This window comes from the organism of the source record quoted next, unplaced genomic scaffold (assembly GCF_019419815.1).
Source record: "Pyrus x bretschneideri cultivar Hongxiangsu unplaced genomic scaffold, Pyrus_bretschneideri_v1 Contig37, whole genome shotgun sequence".
NCBI classification, from domain to species: Eukaryota; Viridiplantae; Streptophyta; class Magnoliopsida; order Rosales; family Rosaceae; genus Pyrus; species Pyrus x bretschneideri.
The window spans coordinates 2,345,140-2,367,007 of record NW_025999690.1 but is presented as its reverse complement, the minus strand read 5'-3'; the positions used below and the strand labels follow the sequence as shown (position 1 = coordinate 2,367,007).

General features: G+C 36.7%; 2 protein-coding genes across 2 annotated transcripts; both read left to right on the top strand.

The window, feature by feature from the left end:
• The first annotated feature begins 642 nt into the window (after window positions 1-642).
• LOC103937785 (organic cation/carnitine transporter 7) lies at window positions 643-5,636 on the top strand. Its single transcript, XM_009347739.3, is given in 7 exon segments — window positions 643-997; window positions 1,985-2,253; window positions 3,473-3,504; window positions 3,507-3,709; window positions 4,044-4,572; window positions 4,682-4,884; window positions 5,263-5,636. Coding segments are annotated over 6 exon segments (1,488 nt in total). The 5' UTR covers window positions 643-997; the 3' UTR covers window positions 5,515-5,636.
• Window positions 5,637-7,527: 1,891 nt separating this feature from the next.
• LOC103937786 (YTH domain-containing protein ECT4) lies at window positions 7,528-13,709 on the top strand. Its single transcript, XM_009347741.3, is given in 9 exon segments — window positions 7,528-7,702; window positions 9,038-9,114; window positions 9,238-9,412; window positions 9,887-9,963; window positions 10,059-10,577; window positions 11,500-11,771; window positions 11,773-12,034; window positions 12,198-12,410; window positions 13,067-13,709. Coding segments are annotated over 9 exon segments (2,010 nt in total). The 5' UTR covers window positions 7,528-7,662; the 3' UTR covers window positions 13,442-13,709.
• The last annotated feature ends 8,159 nt before the right edge of the window (window positions 13,710-21,868 follow it).

Below are 21,868 nucleotides of genomic sequence, written 5' to 3'. Positions count from 1 at the left end.
AATCAGAAACCCTAATCCATAAATTACCTAGGAATTTGCAGGATGATGGTAGTGTTCTCGACGGCGAGGTTGGTGTGGACCGTGTCGTGGTGGTCGGAACTCGCGATTGGGAGGATTGAAGGAGAGTTAGACTCAGGAGACGATCCTGCGATGGTGATGTCGACAGTCACTGACTCACTATGAGTCTCAGGGAGTCGAGTCAGTACTCAGTAGGGGTCTGAGACGAGAGAGGAGAGGAGATTTGGGGAGTGAGGTCTGACTCTGAGACGATCGAGCGAGGTCTGAGACGAGAGAGGAGAGGAGATTTGGGGAGTGGGGTGTCGAGTCGAGTCAGTCGATTGTGGGTGTGGGAGTCTGGCAGGCAGAGACAGAGTGATTAGATTAAATCAACGGATTTTTGGAAGGTGGAAACGGTTCGGGTCGGGGACCCGTTTCCTCAGCAATTAGGACCCGTCCCGCCCCGCAAATGACATGGACCCGCCCCGCCCCGCCCCGTTTCAGAATTTTAAAAACAGGACCCGCCCCGTACCCGCCCCGAATCGCTTGGACCCGGCCCTAACCGCGGGTCCAGGCCCCGTTTGCCCAGCCCTAGATAATACACCATTTCAATATAACTACAAATTTAGCCTGCGGCCGTAGGACCGCAACTCAAAAAGTCGAGATCGAGAGACAGCATAGTTGGATGGAAGTGGGAAGCGGGAAGCCGAAGAAATCGTCAGACCCCACAACAGCAGAAAGTCAAAACATCGTGAAGGAATCAACGATCGATCCTTTGCTCGTTCTTCCTCTCAATTTTGCGTTTTGCAGATTGCCCAAATCATTGATTTCTCAGAGTTTCACACAAAAATAGAAACTTGGGGAAATCCAGAATTCAGCTGATTGAACAGAGAAAGTCCCTTCCTCAAGCTTTTGACTTTGATTGCTTTCTGCCATTTCCCAAATCCCAGTTTCCGATCCCAACAACAGAAACTGTAAGATCTTAGTTTCTACATTGCAGGTTAGTTTTTTAATTTCTACGTTGCAGGTTAGTTTTTTAATTTCTTAGTTTCCCTTCCACTTGCTTTAATTTAATATTGTTCCATTGTTTTGGGATTATTTGGATCCATAATCTATGTATTATTTGGTGAATTGGGAACTCATCTCTTGACCCCTATTACAAAGTGATCATTTGTTTTCCTTAAAAAAAAAAAAAAAAAAGAATGAAAATAAGAACGTTAGAGTTAGATTAGAGCTTCAGAAACTTGTTTTAGATTATTTTCTGCAATTATAATTCAGTATTTTTTCCAATACAAGCTACAGTGGGGGAGGGGAGAATTGAACTCGGGTCCTCGGGTGCAACGCTATGAACTAACCGACCTACAAGCTCCTTGCATAATTCTTTATGTAAGGGATTTAAAAAATTTAATAGGCTGGAGTGGGTAGAGTTTCTGTGTTCCCAAATACGGGGATGCTCAAAGAAGTAAATTGAAAAACTTTATGGAATAGGAACATTGAAGTGCCTTACTACTTTATGCAACCAATGTTAACACAATTTCTTGATGTTATGCTTCAACATCACCAGCTTGTCTCATGTTTCCTTGTAGTCAAGTTAGTATCTTTTGTCTTCAGAATGAGAAATTTACATTCAACTCAGACGCCAAAGGTGGCGTTATCCCAAATCTACTCCATGTGTTTTAACATTCCCACATGTCATCGCGTAGTTGGTTTAGGATGATTACACCTTGGTGTCCGGGTTGAATGCAAGTTCTCCCTCAAAGTTGTTTTTTCCATGTGAACATTTTCCACGCTGTCTCATTAGATGTCATGGTTTTAGAATATGAATAGTTGCTACAACTGTTTATGGCTCATCAATAGCTAACTTGGAAGATGTAAATTTCTGGTAGTTGTTCGTTAAAAACTATCGTTTCTGATATGATCATATGGCACTAAGAATTCTGCATGTTATTCTAGTCGGTGAAATAGTTTTGTTGTCTCAAACCTATAGATGGGAGATGGAGGCCAGGAATACACTGTCGATGAGGCTCTTGTGGCCATGGGGTTTGGAAAATTCCAAATTCTTGTGCTTGCTTATGCCGGCATGGGTTGGGTCTCAGAAGCCATGGAGATGATGTTACTTTCTTTTGTTGGACCAGCAGTTCAGTCTGCTTGGGGTCTTTCTTCTAAACAAGAAAGTTTTATAACTAGTGTGGTTTTTGCTGGAATGCTAGTCGGAGCATACTCATGGGGCATCGTTTCTGATAAACATGGACGTAGGTGGGCCTTTTTTTGTTTCTTTATTTCTCTTCTCTTTGATTAATTCAAACAGTCTAAATCGTTTTTGGAATCCTGTCTAATATCTTGGGACTAAAGAGGTGCCTACTAATATTATATCTTTATCATCAATATATTTGATTTAATTCGCGCGCTTCTCTTATGTAACAAATTGATGATTTTAATTCTCCTTAGTTGATCTTATTTATCAATAGTCTCCGGTGTTATGCAAATTTATAAGATGATGCTATGCGAATATATATATGAACAATAAAGTAAACACGCCACACACAAACACAATGAATTTAGCAAGGTTCGGTGAACTTTGCCTACCCCTTGTGTGATCTCTTGAGAAATCACCCGCATTATGGAGAATAACAACTCGGTTACAAGAACTTGTTGAAACCCCTTATGCTAAACCCCAAAACCTTGTTTTAGATCTCTCTACCACTCTTGGTTCTCTACCCTTGTATTCTCTCTTTTATTCGTGTGAATGATCAGCTCCCAACAAGCCTAATTATAGTACATAAACAGATGGTTACATGCCTTACAAGTATAGGATTCCTAAATCCTTTTAAAGTAGATTTGGTATTATAAAGAAAACCCTATTTCCGAATTCTTATGGGAAATAATCAGTGCACATTCCTTTTCTCCTTTCCCAACACCTATTGAAAACCTAAACCTATTTGGCCTTCGTATTTTGACGGGCCAAATCACAACACCAATGACTGAGATGATTCCATAGAGATGTGCATTTGACTATATAAATTAATTATGGACACAAGGATGACTAAAACTGTTTATGTCTGGATGTTAGTGATTCAAACTTCGGTACGATCTTTTGATTATGGTTTATTCCCCTAAGACTCTTAACGGATTTACATTATTGAGATACCTTGTATTGCACACACATAACCTGCATCATTTAGTAGTGAAAAAAATGCTATTTCTTTGGCACATGATATCCAATTGAGCTATGTACTTGAACCATAACTGTAAATGACATGATCTTCTTCTGCCAGTACTGATCACTCCTCCTCGGGTTTGCTATCTACAGAATCTGCTTGCCATTTCTGCATTTTGTTTTCTGTCTATGCACCTGCACATTTCTGCATTGGATGCAGATTTGGTTCTTTTTGCCTTTGCGATCTTGAATGCACCATTTTCCAAGTTAACAATTCTACTGGTTCTTATTTTGTTGTTAAAACTTCTATTCCTCCAGGAAAGGATTCCTAATTACAGCCACAATTACTTGTGGGCTGGTTTTCTGAGTGCTTTTTCCCCTAATTATGCATCCTTGCTCGTTCTTCGTTGCTTGGTTGGTGTTGGTTTGGGAGGTGGCCCTGTACTCTCATCCTGGTTTCTGGAGTTCATTCCTGCTCCTAACAGAGGCACGTGGATGGTTATTTTTTCAGCATTTTGGACTCTTGGAACAATTCTTGAGGCTTCACTTGCGTGGGTATGTTTAGAGTACTTTATTAGTATTCGTTTGATTTTCCAGTGTTTTTTCTTGATTTGATTCCGTGCCTCTGTTTTTTGGTGTGTATATTTTAATAGTCTTTTATCTTCAGATATTGGAAGTAAAGGAATTTTGGGATCAATAATAACTAGTTTTTAGCAGTTGTGTCAACTGGATACGATGAACACAACAAACATTAGGAGTCACTTCCTTAATAAGCTTACATATCCAACTGCAGATAATTTTAATTCTCTTGTTTTGCGTTTGTAGTGGAATATGTGTGATGAGAATATAAGATTGGTCCATTCATGTATTTATGTTGTGTTCTTTGCAGTTTGTCATGCCAAACTTTGGTTGGAGGTGGCTACTTGCCTTATCTTCACTCCCTTCATCGCTTCTCCTCATATTCTATTGGGTTGCACCTGAATCACCAAGATATTTGTGCTTAAAAGGTCGAACAACTGAGGCAATCAATATTTTGGAGAAAGTAGCAAGAATGAATGGAATGAAACTCCCTTCTGGGAATCTTGTTTCTGATTTGAAAATAGAGTTATCTGAAGAGGTTACTTCATCAGAAGATGCACATTTGATCTCGCCGACAGATGATAAAGATCCAATTCCTGCAGAGATGGATTCCAATATGGGTGGCATCTCTTCACTGTTAACACTTCTTTCCCCAAAATTAGTCCGATCTACTTTGCTCTTATGGGTAGTATTCTTTGGGAATGCTTTTTCATATTACGGCCTGGTGCTTCTGACAACTGAGTTGAACAGTGGACATAGTAAATGTACGCCAGAACAAATACAGTCAGACAAAGCGCCGGATACTAGCTATAGACATGTTTTCATCGCTAGTTTTGCAGGTACATTCATCTATTTATTTCAGTATTTGTCATTTAATAATTTGAAAAAAAATTGTGTTTGTACTGCTAAGAAATTGTGAACTGACATTTAACTTTGTTTGGAATGAAGAGTTTCCTGGGCTCCTCTTATCTGCTGCCATGGTCGACAAACTGGGTCGTAAGCTTTCAATGTCAGCCATGTTCTTCATATGTTGCATTTTTCTACTCCCCTTGGTTGTCCATCAGTCTCAGGGCTTGACCACTAGTCTTCTGTTTGGAGCTCGCATATGCATCACAGCGACCTTCACAATAGTCTACATATACGCCCCGGAGGTAATTTGTTAATGCATTCATCATTTTGAGAGACCACAAACAAGAAAATTGATTTTTAAGCCTACAACTAGTCTGTGCTTTTGTTCAATGCAAAATTGTCCGCGATATTTATGTCTTCGGTGGGTTTCTTTACTATACAATTGAACTCAGATGTCGTTTGACACTCAGCACATGCACGTAACCTCTAATTTCTCCATCACATTCATAAGCGTTAATGCAAGATGAACTCATTGTTTAGCATCTAAGAAATCATTTTGTGAAGAGCATTGTTTGAAGATTCACATTATTATTCTTCTGGTTGTATGAATTTTTGTCCATGAAAATCATTTAGAAATTGTGCGAGGGTTTTGATCTTTATTTCTTTGGTTTGAACTGCAGATATACCCAACCTCAATCCGAACAACTGGCGTTGGAATCGCAAGTTCAATGGGAAGAATTGGCGGAATGATCTGCCCTCTTGTGGCAGTAGGTTTGGTACATGGATGCCATCAAACAGCATCGATTTTGCTGTTTGAGATTGTAATTTTTCTTTCGGGGGTATGCGTGTTGCTCTTTCCGTTTGAAACAATGGGCCGTGAATTGAGCGATAGTATATCGGATTCAATGGATCAAATCAAAACCAGTAAATGAATTTGTATGAACATACCACATATGGTACATTTTTTATACAGTCGATGCGATAAACGCGAGAGACAATTGGGCAAGGATTCTCTTGTTCCTTACCAAATGCAGCTTGTGAAAATTTAGCAGCAGCAGCAGTAACTTTTTCTTTCCTTGAAGCAAACTATGTTCCTAAAGATCTTAAAGTGATTATAGTGCATTTCTAATTTAAAAACTGCAAGGTTGGGCAGAGTATGTCAATTCTTAGTCCAGAAACTTGGAGAGTGACTTCCCTACGCCCTTCGGGATGCCACCATGGCGTTTAGGACACCACCGCGGCATCTCGAGAGTGAATGTAAGTCAACTTGTCATATGAGATTTTGAGATGGCTTAAGTCTGTCTATTGAGGCATTTTCTACCCAACAACTGATATTTGAATCATTTTTGAAATATCACGAAAACCATTTTGGAATCTCCAATTTCTCCCAAGTTGATAGAGAGTTAGCTTTTCAGACTCGAGAAGTTGAAATCACGAGAGATTTTACCCTACAACCAAGGCATGCATCATCATCTCTCTTATTGCACTCAAGAATCTCCTTGAGAGGAGACATTCTCTCATGTCCCCCATTTCACCACACAGCGAGAGTACTTTTTAAACACTTGGCAAGTAATTCTTCGAAAACGACGCTACATGGACTAAACATCGATTTCACAAGAGAATCTCACCAGCAAGAGGACGCCAGGTGTACCCATTTTGTCTTTGGCTCGCATCAATTGATGGATTGGGAGTAATTGAAGGGAAAGAGACCACAGCTCCCTGCTTGTCCGTGGAACATGGTTAAACAGCTTTCTGGGATCTCATGTGTACCAAATCATAAGGGCCACTTGGGAACAACCAACGCATTTGGAAGAATGCCTCACAAGTTTTGTTTTTCCACAGGTTGGGTGACAACACACAGAGATGGAAACAGTCAAGTCGTTCGCCTCAATTTTAAATTATTCGTCTAAATTCAGTGATATTTCTTTTTCAAACACTAGAGCTATCTCAAAGTTTGACTCACAACACATTTTCTCTTATGTTTGAAATCCACCGGAACACTGAAAACTACTTTGTAATGTTATTCATGCATTTCACTTTGAGACGGAGTTTCTATTTTTCATTTTTCCATTTTTCTCTCATGATATTTCTTTTTCCATTTTTTCTAGTTTAGAAGACCTAAATTCATTTTTCTTTTTTCCACTTTGAGACAGAGTTTCTAGTAACCAAATGCTTGACCCGCACGTCCTGCGGCTAGCAGGTACACAAAAGTAATGATCCATTTGCAGATGTCAGACACTCAAAATTTAAAAAATAGTCACAAAAGTAGTGATTGCTAATTTCACAAAAAATCATTATAAAATAATTGAAATGATCGAAATCCAATAACAATATCATAATAATCAAATACCTACGGCATAAAAATCAATTGTCAATATCATAGTGAATCAATATCTAACAAAGAACTATTTTGTACAACTCTTCAAAGAAAATTTGACTGATTTGATTAAAAAATAAATAACAATTGCTCAATTAATCCAAACCAAATACCAACAATATATTGATCAATTATCAAAGACATATCAATAAAAATTCTACTAAATAATGATCAGAAAACGACGTCATGCTAAAAATTCATTTCGATAATTGAGAATTGAAAAATAATAATTTTGATTCATTTCCCAAAACTAAGAATTATTTTTTTTAATTGACCAAACAATCCCCTAAGAATTTCTCTTTGGGGCCACCTGACTGTTCCTTTGGGTTACACCACAATTTTACCATTTCGGTGACTTCCACGTCCACATATTTTTTTTTTCAATTTTACCAAGAAGTACTAAAACAAAAAATAAAAAATAAAAAACAAAAATCACAAATTAAAAAAGAAAAAAGGAAAATCTTGTTTCTCCAGGAAAAATATGGCGTTACGTACGTTATAAAACAAATATAGTATAATTTTTAATAATAATAGTAATAATAATGTTTTTATTTCTTATAACTAGATAGAGAGAGAGAGAGAGTAGAGAGAGGTAATATATGTATATATACACATACATATATGGGTACATACTCTGCCTCCTGCTTAGATTCTCGTGCGTGGTGGTGTTTCTGTGAAAATTGAAGATCTTTACTTGAGATTCATGGCGGCAAACCAACCGCAGGCTCCAGATCGTACTTCCGGTACGTCAATCCACAGCAATCTCAATTCATGAATAATCACCCTTTTTATTCTCTTTGATTAATTCTGACTCTTGAATTTTAATCATTTTATTATTTTTAAAATCTGGGTTTTGTTTGTTGATCATTTCCTCAGATGGGTTTGTTTTCTTGGCTTTGCTTTGTATGTACAGTCAATGAACTGGTGAAATTTTTGGTGTATGTATTGGGGATTTCGGGTTTTAGTGATTTCTGTAGTGGGAACTTTGGCATCTGTGATTGCCTTTCTGTGTGGAACTTTATCCTGATCCGGCTTGGAGGAGTGTGGAAGTGGTGATCTAGTAGATTCTGGGTATTGTCTTTCTGACGGAATTGTTGTAAGATTCGGTTGTTCGTATTCTGTTTTCGTGTTTCGGTTTTGTGTTTGAGGTCATTTTTTGAATGATGTGCTTGTTCGTGTGAATGTGTTGCATCGAGCTCAGTCATAGTTTAGTTCCAATAGTTGATACTCGGATACGGAATCATGGATCAATGTATTCATGCATGTATGCAGTGAAGATACAAGTTTAGTAATCATTTTTGGGCTGTAGGAATTACTTCGGCATTTATTGCTGTCAACAAAAAGTATACTAGAGACCAATAGTGGTTGTGCAATCAAATTAATGTATCGTGTGCATAAACTACTTTCAGACTCGGGTCTTGTGTTTGAAGAAGCCTGTCTTTGATATGGTTCAAAATGTCAACTTTCCCTGAACTAGAATTATATAGGTAATAGAGCATCACACTTCTGTTCGTTGTAGTCTTTATATGTGTATTGCCATGGTCTGGTTTACTCAGGACTGGGGGGGAGGCAGATTGAAACGGAAAGCTGTTGTTCCTAGACTAGTAGGAGGTGGATGAATTGGACAAGTTCAAGATTTTTATAGGATGAAAGAAAATGAGGCCTTTTAGTCCAAGATCTTTTGTTTATTTTTCTTTTTCTTGTGAAATTCGTAAAAAAATTATTTTAGTTCTTTCTTTTTCTTGTTCCATGAATATCATTGTTTATAGTTTGAGCGGTTAGGTTCATATCTATGGCAGCTTTTGTGAAATTGAGACCTTTATCTCTATTATTGTTTTATACTTTTTTATATACTAATGGGTAGCTCAAAATTTCATGTTTTTTTTATTTGAACACATTGATGTAGACATGACTACGAAATATATTCATGTACTTCTATTTATCATGTGTGGGTAGGTGTGCACGTGTGGATATGTGCGCATGCATGGATATGTGCTCACATATTCATAGCTTCAACTTTTCCTATCCCCAAATTTTTCTTTGGTTGGTCAATAATTTGTACTCCCTATGTTTCTAAGACTCTACTAAGTCACTGAGCATACTGATCATGGATGCAGAAGAGAAACCTGCTGAACCAGATAGCATGAAGGAGCAGGTAGTTGTGAGTCCAATACAATGCTCTTCTGATCCATTGCCAGTTCTGTGTAATTTTAAATTTCAATTCTTTTTCTTTACTCCCTCTTGGGCATGACGACTTTCGTTTGTTTATCTGTATCAGCCCCATGTCGCAAAAAATGAGAGGTCAGTTTCTCCTAATCCTTCTCCGGATGCTGCCACTATAGGTCTTCCAAGGGAGGCAGCAGGTCAATCGGGTCCTTTTGGTTCAGGTGGAGATCACACTGTTTTTCCACCTAATGTATATGCCCCTCAGGCCCAGACCTTCTACTATAGAGGTTAGTCTTTTATTCCTCCGGGTCTGGATGTGCAGCCATGGAAATGGGCCATTCACAGCTGGATTGAGTCTGAAAATAAGCTTCACAGTTAGTTGGCCACTTCACTGATTGTTGGCCTTATCAACATTACAGTGATTCACCTCATCAGGAAGGATTTTTTTCCCCTTTTTCGTGTTTAGTAATCCCATAAAAATCTGGTTTACATTGTGAGGTTGGAATATAAATTCCAAAGTTTGTACATTTTTAGCTGACCTAGTATTTTTTTTTTCTTTGGTCAGTACTCAGTACTGCCTTGGAGGCTAGTATTCATAAATGGATCTTTAACTATAATTCTAGAGAGACTGATAGTTTTTGACATATGTCGTGTAAGGAAAATAATTGTAAAACTAGTCCTTTGAAGTTTTTGGTTATGTTTTATGTTGCTCTCACTTATACAACGTAAGTATAGATACAATGTAATTATCTGTGATGTAGGTTATGAAAATGGAACTGGTGAGTGGGACGAATATTCTCCGTACATCAACACTGAAGGATTGGAGATTAATTCTCCTGTGAGTGTATCTTTATGCATTGTCATTCATATACAAACATTTCTTTCTTTTAGGTTAACTAATTGTAATTTTCGTTAATTTTCAATCTTGATTAGGGTGTCTACAATGAGAATCCTTCTTTAGTCTTTCATTCTGGATATGGCTACAATCCACAAATGCCGTACGGTCCTTACTCCCCAGTTACAACACCAATGCCGTCCGTAGGTGGAGATGCACAGTTATATTCTCCCCAGCAATACCCATTTTCGGGACCGCCTTATTATCAGCAGCTTGGTCATCCTAGCATGCAATATATTACCTCACCTACCACAGTGTCACAACCAGAGCTCACCACCTTAGTTAATATCGACCAACAAGGTGACAATATGCTTTTTGGACCAAGGCCTGGTTATCATCCTCCAGTGGGATCTTTTGGTAGAGGCAATTTTCCTGGAAATCCTGGTAGTCAGGGTTTTCATGACTTGCAGCAAGGATTTGATGGATTTAGATCTGGAGGCCTTTGGTCAGACTGGCCGAAACCCTCAGACAGGCACAGGTCTTTGACTCCCTTTTTGCCATCAGTATCTCCACAGCCAATTGGCCCATTGGGCTCATTTGGGCAGAATATTGGAATGGTATGTTCTCATGCCTGTGCATGTCTTCAAACTACGATATTTTGAAATCCCATTGGTTCTTTTTTCTCTCCACTCCTGTTTCAACAATGCTTTTGAAACTGATTTCTGGTTTCTTCTCTTCCATCAAATCTTGGAGGAAGGTAGAACTTGTATATATTTTGCACAAAATGCTATCTTAGATACTTTTGCTCAAAATATATTTGCACTCAGTCATAATTTCCGTATGGAAGTCCTTAATGTTTTGCAGGAAGTATACATTCTACTCACTCCTTTCCTCCCTCACCTCCCGCTTTCCTTTTAACAGTTTCTTCAAGCTGCTTTTGACTCTTACTGTCACATGTGCTGCCTTGTTGACCCATGTTCTTAAGTCATTTACCCGTCCGATTCTTCTTATTGATGCATCAAGATTTTGTATTTTTGTAAATCATGGTTATTAAGATATTAGTCTTTGCCATGCACCGCAACTACAATCTTTGTTGTTGGTATTTCTATGTCTTGCAAGGAAAACTGATTGCACAGCGCAGTGTTTTTTAGTAAAATACTGTACACTAGACTCAAAGTCCATCATAGGATTCAATGTTATCCAAATCAAGACATTGACATTTATATCAATGGCAATGAAGAATGTAGTATTGTTTATTGAGCTGGTTAAATATCTATATTAAGAAATCATTCGATTTAATAACTATGGGTATCTACCAATATTGGAGTTCAGGTGTAGATCCTTAGGTCACTGTCATCTTCCATTTTTGGTGTGATGTAACGTTGGCTTATCTTTTATGAATGCAATATCTTGACAATGATGCCAGCCTATATATCGCGGTGATGTGAGTTGATTGTCATTGACACCGTCATCTGGAACTTGCTGAATTTTGATTAGAATCATGGATTCTAGTATTTTTGAATAGTCATTTTTCGGCAGGCTTCTCAACAACAAAGGTTGATGTATGGGTTTGGGTCTGGTTCAAACTCTTATAACAGAGGCTACATGCCCAGTGGTTTTAATCAGGGATCTGGCCTTGGAAGTGCACCATTTTCTAGCATTGGAGCTAACAATCGCGGCTTTCTATCATTAGAAAATAGCAAGCGGCATGTGAGGGGCAGTGGTCCTATATGCAGTTGCAATGCCCCCGTTGATATTCTTTGTGAGCAGAATCGAGGCCCGAGGGCCTCAAAGCCAAAGAGTCAAATCATGGCTGATAGCCTGTGTGGAGAACACCAAACATAACACTTCTACAACCAAGGTCCTTGATGAATCATTCAACAGGCCTAATTTTGTAACAGACTACAAAGATGCTAAGTTCTTCATTATCAAGTCATATAGTGAAGATAATGTTCACAAGAGCATCAAATATGGTGTCTGGGCCAGCACGCCAAATGGTAACAGAAAGTTGGATGCTGCATATCGTGAAGCTAAGGAGATGCATGGTGGCTGCCCTGTTTTTCTCTTCTTTTCGGTACGTAATTGTACAATCTTTTCTTCAGATACAACTGTTTTTGGTGATATTCACAAGATAAGTAACGTATGCTACATGATTTCTTCCTTTTCCATTTCTTGTTCTTTGTATTTTGTCCTTGCTGCCCAGTTTACCCTTACATTGCTGTACTTCATAATATCAGGTGAATGCTAGTGCTCAGTTCTGTGGGGTGGCTGAAATGATTGGACCTGTTGATTTTGACAAGAGTCTGGATTACTGGCAGCAAGACAAATGGAGTGGCCAGTTTCCTGTGAAGTGGCATATGATTAAAGACGTTCCCAACAGTCAGTTTCGTCACATCATTCTTGAAAATAATGACAACAAGCCTGTAACCAACAGCCGAGATACTCAAGAGGTGACATTTTGTGAACAAGCCCCTTTTTTTCCACAATATGGGATATATTTTGTGTGCAGTTCGTAAAAGCAAATATCCTTACCAGGGGAAAATAGATATTTAGTTTTTTTTTTAAGAATAATTATAGTAGCTTGACTGAGCTTCTGTCTGTTGTCGAGCTTTCTGTCATTGCCTGTTTATGGACTATTAACTATCCCAGCTTAGGTAGATGTTATCTTTATTGCGGAAGCTCTTGGTTTTTCTCAGGCTCGAATGCCTCCGAAAATACTGTGTGAAATGTACCTCCGATGCTTTTTGTGTAAATTCTGATGCTAATCATGCTATAGTGTCTGAATTTTTATCTTGTTTTACTTGCATAATACAAGTATATTCTAATTCTGATTCTTAGGTCCTACATACCCTAAGCCTCAAAGATTTTGAATCATTTGTAAGCTTTGTCCTCCTGTTTCCCCTTTTATAGTTTTACTTGTCCTATGTAAAGGAGATGACCGTACGGAGGTTATTCTAGTGCTCAGCATGTGATATATGTTATTCATTTGAATTTGATGGAAAGCAAAGTTTTAAATTGTAGAGTAGAAATTTTGAAGCGCGTTGTATTTTGGTTGGTCTTGTACTTTTTCCTTACAACTCCCGGTTTTGCTCCCATATGTGTGCAGGTAAAATTGGAGCAGGGAATTGAGTTGTTGAATATCTTCAAGAATTATGAAACAGATATGTCGATTCTAGATGATTTTGAATTTTATGAAGACCGGCAGAAAGCAATGCAAGAGCGGAAGGCCAGACAGCAAGCCAGCCTGATTGCGGTTGCTGTAGTTGGAGAAAATGAGAACAAAAGTACCGTTCAAATCCCCAGTGATTTCATCAAGCAAATGTCCAAGAGTTTTGCTCAAGTGGTCTGCTTGGATGAGGGCAGTCAAGAACCTACTACCCTTTCCGAAAGAGTTAGTCCTGCTTCTGACGGCTCCATTGGTGCCAGAGCAAAACTTGAAGATGCGATTCCAGCTCCTGTTCCTTCCACTCAGACCCGTTAGGAAGACATGGATTGCTCCCGGTTTGTATGTGACACAAACTTCAATACTACATTCAGTTTTATTGTTAACTTGTGATTAGTTTGCCTGATGTCTCTATGTATTCATAAAGAGCGCATCGGTATCTGAGAATGAAAAAGGGTTTTGTTTTTACCGGCCGATGACGGGCTTCATGTATCATATGCGTCGTGGGTGCGACTTTCCGATTGTAGTCATTAGTTTCATAAGGTTTTGAGTGAGAGTAGTTCTCTTGAAAGATATTGGTTCTTGATTTTGCCTTTGTAATGTTTCCCATTTTCGCGGACGGTTTAATAAAAGTATGCAGCAAAAAGGCCTTGAGGAAAAAACCTACTATATTATGTATTTTATTCACAGTTTGATTCCTTGATTATTTCCATCATCCTATCTATTTATTGTATACGGTACGATTAGTTTTTGTTAAGTACTATTTGTATTTAATTTTAAATAAAATAATTTAAAATAATTTATGGATGCACAGTGTACGATGAATCCTTGTGAAGATTCATATTATCCTCACAAAAAAGATCTGGATGGAATCCAAATCCACTAGCACCCTTCAAAATAATTGACTAACCAAAAATTATACAACATACCTAGTGTCCCGATGTATTAGACGACTGTATTTGCATGGCTAAATTTTAAAGGTTCAAACATTGGTACATCATTCCATCCACGGTTGTACCTTTAGGAAACCCATTGCTAGCAAGCAACGTCAACAGCTTTTTGTTTCTCGAAGTGAGCCTTTGAGCATAATCTCGTTTCCCAAAATAGATAACATGGTCATGTGAATGTTATGTCCATGATTGCGTGATCATGCTTTTTCTTTGAGATCTGTGCTATAGAGTCTCCTAGACTCCTATAGGTGGATGTCCACTGATTGGACTTAATTTCTCTGTCCTCCCACTTCCATACACTCTCATTCCTTCTATTTGTACGGTCACGATTAAGCCACATAAACATTTATATTACTATTGCTTTTTGTCTTTTTATCTCTATAAAAAAAAATCAATATAAAATGTTGACGTGACTTAACCGTGATCGCACAAAATAGGAGGGGATGTGAGTGTATAGGAAGTGTGAGGGCAAAGAAGCCAGGTCACAACTGATTACCTATCAGCACACAAGTTGATGTCAACTGTTGATATTTTGAAAGTTAATTATCTATCAACGGTTGAAAATTACTCACTCACGCACACATTCTAAGACTGTATACTTTATGTTTGGTTTGATTTTTTCTCAATGAATCCTCTATTTTTTTTCGTATTTATTTTATTTAGGCCACCCAATCAACAAAAAAATAAAAGGCAATCAGGTTTCTTTCACTGGTGATGCCATGGCTAGCAAATCAATAGTGCGAGGTTAGATGAGATATGAATATTTCTACCGATATCGATATTTTTAATGCTAAGACTTTATTTATTTATCTCTACTAATTAATAAAATACTCTTTGTCAATTAAAATCCTATGAAATTACCAGTTTAACTATCTAATTAAAATATAACATGAATAAGAAATATAGGGAAGAAATGTAATTTCACACAACCAAATTTTGCTCTCTTTTTTATTTTTTCCCAAAGTCTTACCTACATGTAATCCTAACATATCTCTAATTAAAAAAAAAAAAATATCACACACTTTGTGTGTGCCCGTATGCTAGTTATATATTAATTTACTTTGGCACTTAATAATTCAGTCTAATGGAATTCTTCTTCACTTATAAATAAGAGATCTTGAGTTCAAATTTTAGAATTTTTTGCAACTAATTTATTCCCCATCCCATTAGTGTAATTATGATTTTGTATAAAAGAATGGCATTGTATTGCATGGGGATAATAATGAAAATGGCTCAAAAACGTGAAAATTTAAAATGAAATTTTAAGGAATATTGTATTAAACCATAACACATTTATTAATCAAGAATTAATGATTAGTTGCTATATAAACTGTCTTTCTTTCCAACGAAAAAAGAATCGTCCTTATCCCACTATTTTTTTTTCTTTTGTTGAATCTTTTTCCATTGGCCTACAATTGAAATATTCTTAAAATAATACATAACTTAGTTCAAACGAGAACAATCTCAACAGAAAATCCAACACATTTAATTAGCTGATTATATAAATTCATGTTAATATAATAAGAGATGACTATTAAGATAATAAATAAATAAATAAAACATATTAAAATATTTGAAATTCTAGGTCAGTAATACAATACGTTCTGGAGATAGAAGTGAGCGATCAAGGATACCGGTGCACAGACTTGAAGATGGAGAGATCAAGTGCCAACTCGGGTGAGTATATCAACTCATTCAGATTTAGTTGAAGTTAGAGACAAATTTCTCAACAAATTTCAAAAGTTCGAAATCTGCAATCAGTTCCAACAAAATTTTCTTAGTAGATCGGTAAATATCGTCGATATTCATTGATTTTCCGATATCCCTGGTCAATATAGGGTGAAGTTTGTATTTCACCCCTATTTCCATATTGATCCTTGATTTTGCGAATAGGGTGGTATTATCTGCACACCCATTTATCTCTCACATATCCCTACCAATATGCGGCCGTAGGATCAGATCTAATGAATTAAAGAAGTACAATGGAAAAAAAAAAAAAAACAATGGTGTGTGAGAAGTAAAAAGAGATGTGTAAATAATATTACCCTTCAAATATTTTGACGAAAATATCGATAATTTGGTCCCTATTTTAAACAATGTAAACTTTTACCAAATCAGATAGATTTCATAAAACCATTGATTAGATAGAATCCTGATAATCTTTTCTTTGAAGAGATTAACTAAATATGATATGGATCTCACCCATTTTCTTTAATAGACAATCAAGATCTTACCCATTTTCTTTAGAGTAAATTGTGACAATGGTCCCTCAATTTTAATCAAATTAGAGTAATAGTCCCTCAACTAAAAATTCATTACCATTAGTCCTTCAACTCATCAAAATGTGTAGCTATAGTCATTTTCGTTAACGGCGTCAAAATTTTGTCAAAATGAGTTATGTTGGAAGGACCATTGCTACAATTGAGGTCCCTCAACTCATCAAAGCTTGTAGCTATGGTCATTTTCATCACTTTCGTTAGAATTTTGTCAAAATGAGTTTATGTTGGAATGACTCATTGCTACAATTGGGTTTAAATTGAGGGATCATTGCTTCAATTAGGTTAAAGTTCAGGTACCATTTCTCCAATTGGATTAAAGTTGAGGATCAATGGTAATGAATTTTTAGTTGAGGGACCATAGTTGCACGTTTTGATGAGTTAAAGGACCAATGGTAATGAATTTTTAGTTAAAGGACTATTACTTCAATTAAGTTAAAGTTAAAGAATCATTACTACAATTTACTATTTTCTTGAAGGGACAACCTCGCGCATAAATTCTACTAATTGTGCCACCAATATTATGTGTACAAACTAAGGAGAGTGACAAAATCCCAAATCAAAACCATGGAAACTAGTAGATATTTGTGCTCACTATCCTAAAATGAAGAAATTATAGTGGGGCAATGCCTGGTGGTGAACGCGCTAATCATATTTAGACACGTGGAAAAGAGTAAATGTCCAATTGAGACCTTGAATTTCTTCCTCTCTGGAAAACAAAAAAAATCCGGCTAAGGCTTCAAAATCCACGCCGGAAACTGTACTGGCGATGATGGCAAGCAGAGGAGTCCATTTCTTCTCTGAAATTTTGCGGTTATCCGGCGAATCTATATTTCGAGGCGTTTTAGGAGGCGGATCAGGGTAGGGTTCGGCGAGATTCTGATTTCAATCACTGAGCTTGAAGATCTCGAGTTCGTTCCTCCCCATCACAGGGGGTGAAGCAATGGAGGCTAAGGATGGCGTTGCGAATCATCGGGAGGAAGGTGGAAGGTGGGAGGTGGTTATGGATCTTTAAGTTTTATTTTATTTTATAATAAAATAATTTTTTAAGTCCTAGCTGTAAACAATGAAATGTGTGTCGAATTTTGAGTGGAAATATCATATGCTGATGTGGTAGTACTGTATTACTTAATAATTTCTTTATAAAGTGATAGTGATGTTCACTACTCATCGATTACCGTTAGATGAATTTAATATCATTTATCTACTATACAAATTTTAAAATTTAAACTAGTTTAAAGATAATTAATAGAAAGACGAGCATCACCAATTTAGGATGGAAAACAAAAATGTCTCCGTCTTTGAAATACGACCTCCTCCCTAAGTTGGGACTCCTCAAAATACACAACCAAAACGCTCTCGAAGATAAAGGGCTTGAGCATACCAAAGAGAAATCGATAAAAAAATATGAACTTTTTAAGTAAAAATATATATAATATTATATATGAAAAAGTAATTAGTACTATTGAGACGACCCAACACATATCCTCCACTTCCAAGAGAAATTCGCCGTGACTTTTGGAAAAATACCAGCACTGGACCATGACCATCCCACTTGGGAGAAATTTTTCATGGTTCCCGGAACCCCTCTACAACGGTATCATGTGGAGTACCCAACTAATGAAACATATTCGAAGCACATGCGGGTTTTCATTCATCGTTGACATCCCTACAATGATTTATGAGTATAACGCAGCATGTATCAACCAGATTAAAGAGGATACAACAAAGAAGACAACACCAAGAACATTGCGCTGAAATTCTTCTTTTCACATAAACTATGGAAACCAATATCTTCTTGACTAAGAAACAGATTAGAGAGAGAAGGAGAAATGCAGAGAGAGATTGGATTGGGATAACATGTTTCTCATTACTTGATAATGTTATTACACTAGAGTATATATACAGCTCATGACTTTGTACAACAGTACGCTTAGCTAACTATGACTAATTACATGTTGTACCACTACTCATCTCAACTAACACTTTACTATTATAACAAACTAACAGTTTTGGATATTGAGGCATTTGCCTCAATATAAACAACAAGAGCATCAGAAGATTGAAGTCAAACAAATATGTTTCCAAGACAACCTAGCTGATCTCTTTACCAAGTCATTGCCACATTCTAGTTTTTAGAAACTTGTCCAAGAAATTAGTATGCTTAAATTGTCTGATTTGAATTGCTTGTAGTTTTCATTTGGTAGTTTTGTTAAACTTAGAGGAAGTATTCAAAAGTATACTCAGTTGATCTTAATGGACTCTTTTTCCTACGATTAGGAGCATTTTTCCTTTGAGTTTTTGATAACTGACTAGGTTTTAAAGATGTAACCATCCTAGGCTAGTCATACCCTTGTGAGCTTTCTACTTGCATCCAGAAGACATATAGTTTTGACTTAATGCAAACTTCTCTCGTTTCTCCTTAAACTATGGGTTTTTGTCTCATACTAGGTTTTACCATAGTGAGGTTTTGTGAGTTTTACTACCAATGCAGTATTACGGATCATTTGAGACTCGCATTCGTTTATTGTGCTGATGACTCCATCAATTGAACTTACTTCATCACTGAAGACCTGATACAACATTTTGTTTGAGTATTTATACACTCAAGAAGGAGTGTTGCGGTTCTAATTTAGTTAGGAATGTGGTTGTGTAAATCCTATTGGAATTCTATAGTATCTTTTAGATAGTGTCCTATGTTAGTTGTAATACCTAAAGGGTAAGGAATTTGCCTTTCCTAGCACTGTAAATAAAGAAACAATGGAAGTAAGACAATACACACATTAGAATTCACTAAATCTCCCTCTACACTAGAGCTACACCCTTCTTTCCCTCTCTATAATTTTTCCAGTGTTCTAAAAATCGGCCTAGGCGCTAGGTGGTGGAGCTTCGACCCGATTTAGATCAAAACGTTCAGTTAGGCGGAGAGGACATAGGCAACCGCCTAGGCTCTCACAAGGCGGCGCTAGGTGGCAGTTTAGGCGGTTTGAATCTACAACTTCTGATCTTGTACGTAGCAGCAAAGTCCCGAAAATTTTTTGTAGCTCGTCTCTGTGAAGATGAGGGAAGAGAGAGTGTGACGAAAGAGAGAGCTCGTCTGAAGATGAGGGAAGAAAAATTGCTGCTAGTGAACTGCAGTTTGTCTGTGAAGATGAAAGAAGGGAGAACGCAAAGAGAGAGAGAGAGACTTAAACATTTCAGACGGTTTTAATTAAGAAACTATCTGTAGCTCGTTTGCAGAGGTGGGTGTGGTCTCAAATCCAAGGTCAAAAGCAGATGGTTTTAATTATGAAAACCATGGATTGTGATGGTTTTAATTATGAAACGGGTTATGTGAAATAGTAGAGGTGACTAGGTGAGGTGGACGGTTTGAGTGGGTGGGCTTTTTATAATTGTAAAAGTTTGGGATATTTATTGTGTGTGTGTGGGTGTAAATCTTATATAAATTAGGGTGAAGAGCACAGGTGAGGTGGACGGTTTGAGTGGGTGTGCTTTTTATATTTTTAAAAGTTTGGGATATTTATTGTGTGTGTATGTAAATCTTATATAAATTATAAATTATTTAGATAATATTTTATTTTATTTTCCTAGGCAAGCATATCATATATGTACATAAAACATTCATATATGTATGTTCTTTTATAAGAAATAGCATATTAGTCAATAATTATTTACATTTGATATAGTAAATTTAATTAATTCATAAAATATATAAGAAATTTACCGAAATTTGCCTGGGCCCCACCTAGCCGCTTAGGCGTTAGGCGCTAGCGCACCATTCAACTAGCTCCTAGCGTTTTTTAGAACCTTGAATTTTTCAGTCAAATAAGCCTCCAACACATTCATCATTTTTGAAAACCAAAAAACAGAAGCCAAGAAGGATACCAAAAAACTCCTTAATATTTTATTTTATGCAAATTAAAATAGATAAAACTAAACTCTATCAAACTGCTGCATCAAACATATAGAAATCAAACTCACTTAAACCATTGTAAAAGGCCTTATGTAAGACGAAAACTCGACTTTAGTCCTTTGAACAAATGCCATGTTATTTTATGCATTAACTACACTATATGTTATGTCAATGAACATTCTAAAACTAGTGCAAGTTCAGCAAGACCGAGAATGTCAACCGTTGATGTTTTGTAGGATGATTATCCGTGAACGATTGAAAGTTGCGTGCCTGTTTTGTGTTCTTTTTCTGTGGGTAATGTTAAAAAGATTAAAATTTTAAATCAAATTTGGAAAACAAATGATGTGTCATCAATGTGAAATAAACACGTTAATCAACATTCAAGTAATAATCCAATCATTAACAACCACATCATTTGATTTATAAATTTAATTTAAAAAATTTAATCTTTCTAGCATTATTCTTATTTGTTTCCATCCACTTTCTGTCGTTGGCAACACCTTCTTTGAAGAGAACTTTTGTTCTTTTGTGTAAATATTTAACTTTTTCTTTCAATCCATGCCCATCTTCCTGTCTTATCCACGAGAGAGTGATGACATGCTATCCCATTTGGGATTTGTGGCTTTGCATAAACAGGAGACAATTTGGGTTGTCACATAAGATTTGGGGTCCTTTGTGGTTGAAAACTAATCTCTTGTGAATTAGTCAAATGCTCCATAAAACATAAGGAAAACTAATGAAAAAGGTTTGAAAATTTTGAGTTTTAACGATAAAGACGAAATAAAGGGTAAAGTGAATAGCACCAGGTTTGACTTTTTAGTGTAAAAATATGATTTTCGTTAAAGTAAATAGTACCGTGAATTTTTCGTTAAAAGTCCCTAAAACATAATAGCTCCTAAAACTTTAACTTGCTAAGAAAGAAAGATTATCGTGAACGTGAATAATCTTTTAAGGGCACTTATCTTAGCAATTAAAAAAAAGGATGAATTTTACGTTATAACTATTTTTTCATATTTGAACGACTATTTATTAGATCACTATCATATCTGAATAACTGGTATCGAATCATACCGTCAGTATTATATCACTCTCATACCTAAACAATTAGTATTATTCATAGGTAATGCTAGGAAGACTAAATTTGTAAAGAAAGTTTTGGAAACTAAGAGACATAGAAGCTGATGATTGGCTTGTTACTTAAACATTGATAAATATGCTTATTCCCATTGGTGACACATTATTTTGTTTGCAAATTTAGTCTCCTTAGCATTAGCCTCATTCATATTACTGTTCATGATTACCCTATCAACATAGTCCTAATAAAAATGAAAACAAAGGATGGCAATGGGAATGGAACTAAGATAGGAGCAACGATAAACCTAGAAGTCGTTACATCAAATGTTATAATACAATTAGGTAATGGACTGTGTTCTCCTTACACTGAAATCATTCGGATAGACCACTATTTACTTCCATGCAACCTACAAAGTGTGCCACGTGTCAAACAATAATATGAACCAAAAGGTCCACCAACTGAAAAGACTATTTTAGCCCCGCTCCTTGCAGTGACTTCGATGCCTTGAGTTGTTCGCGCAACGATCCGAGG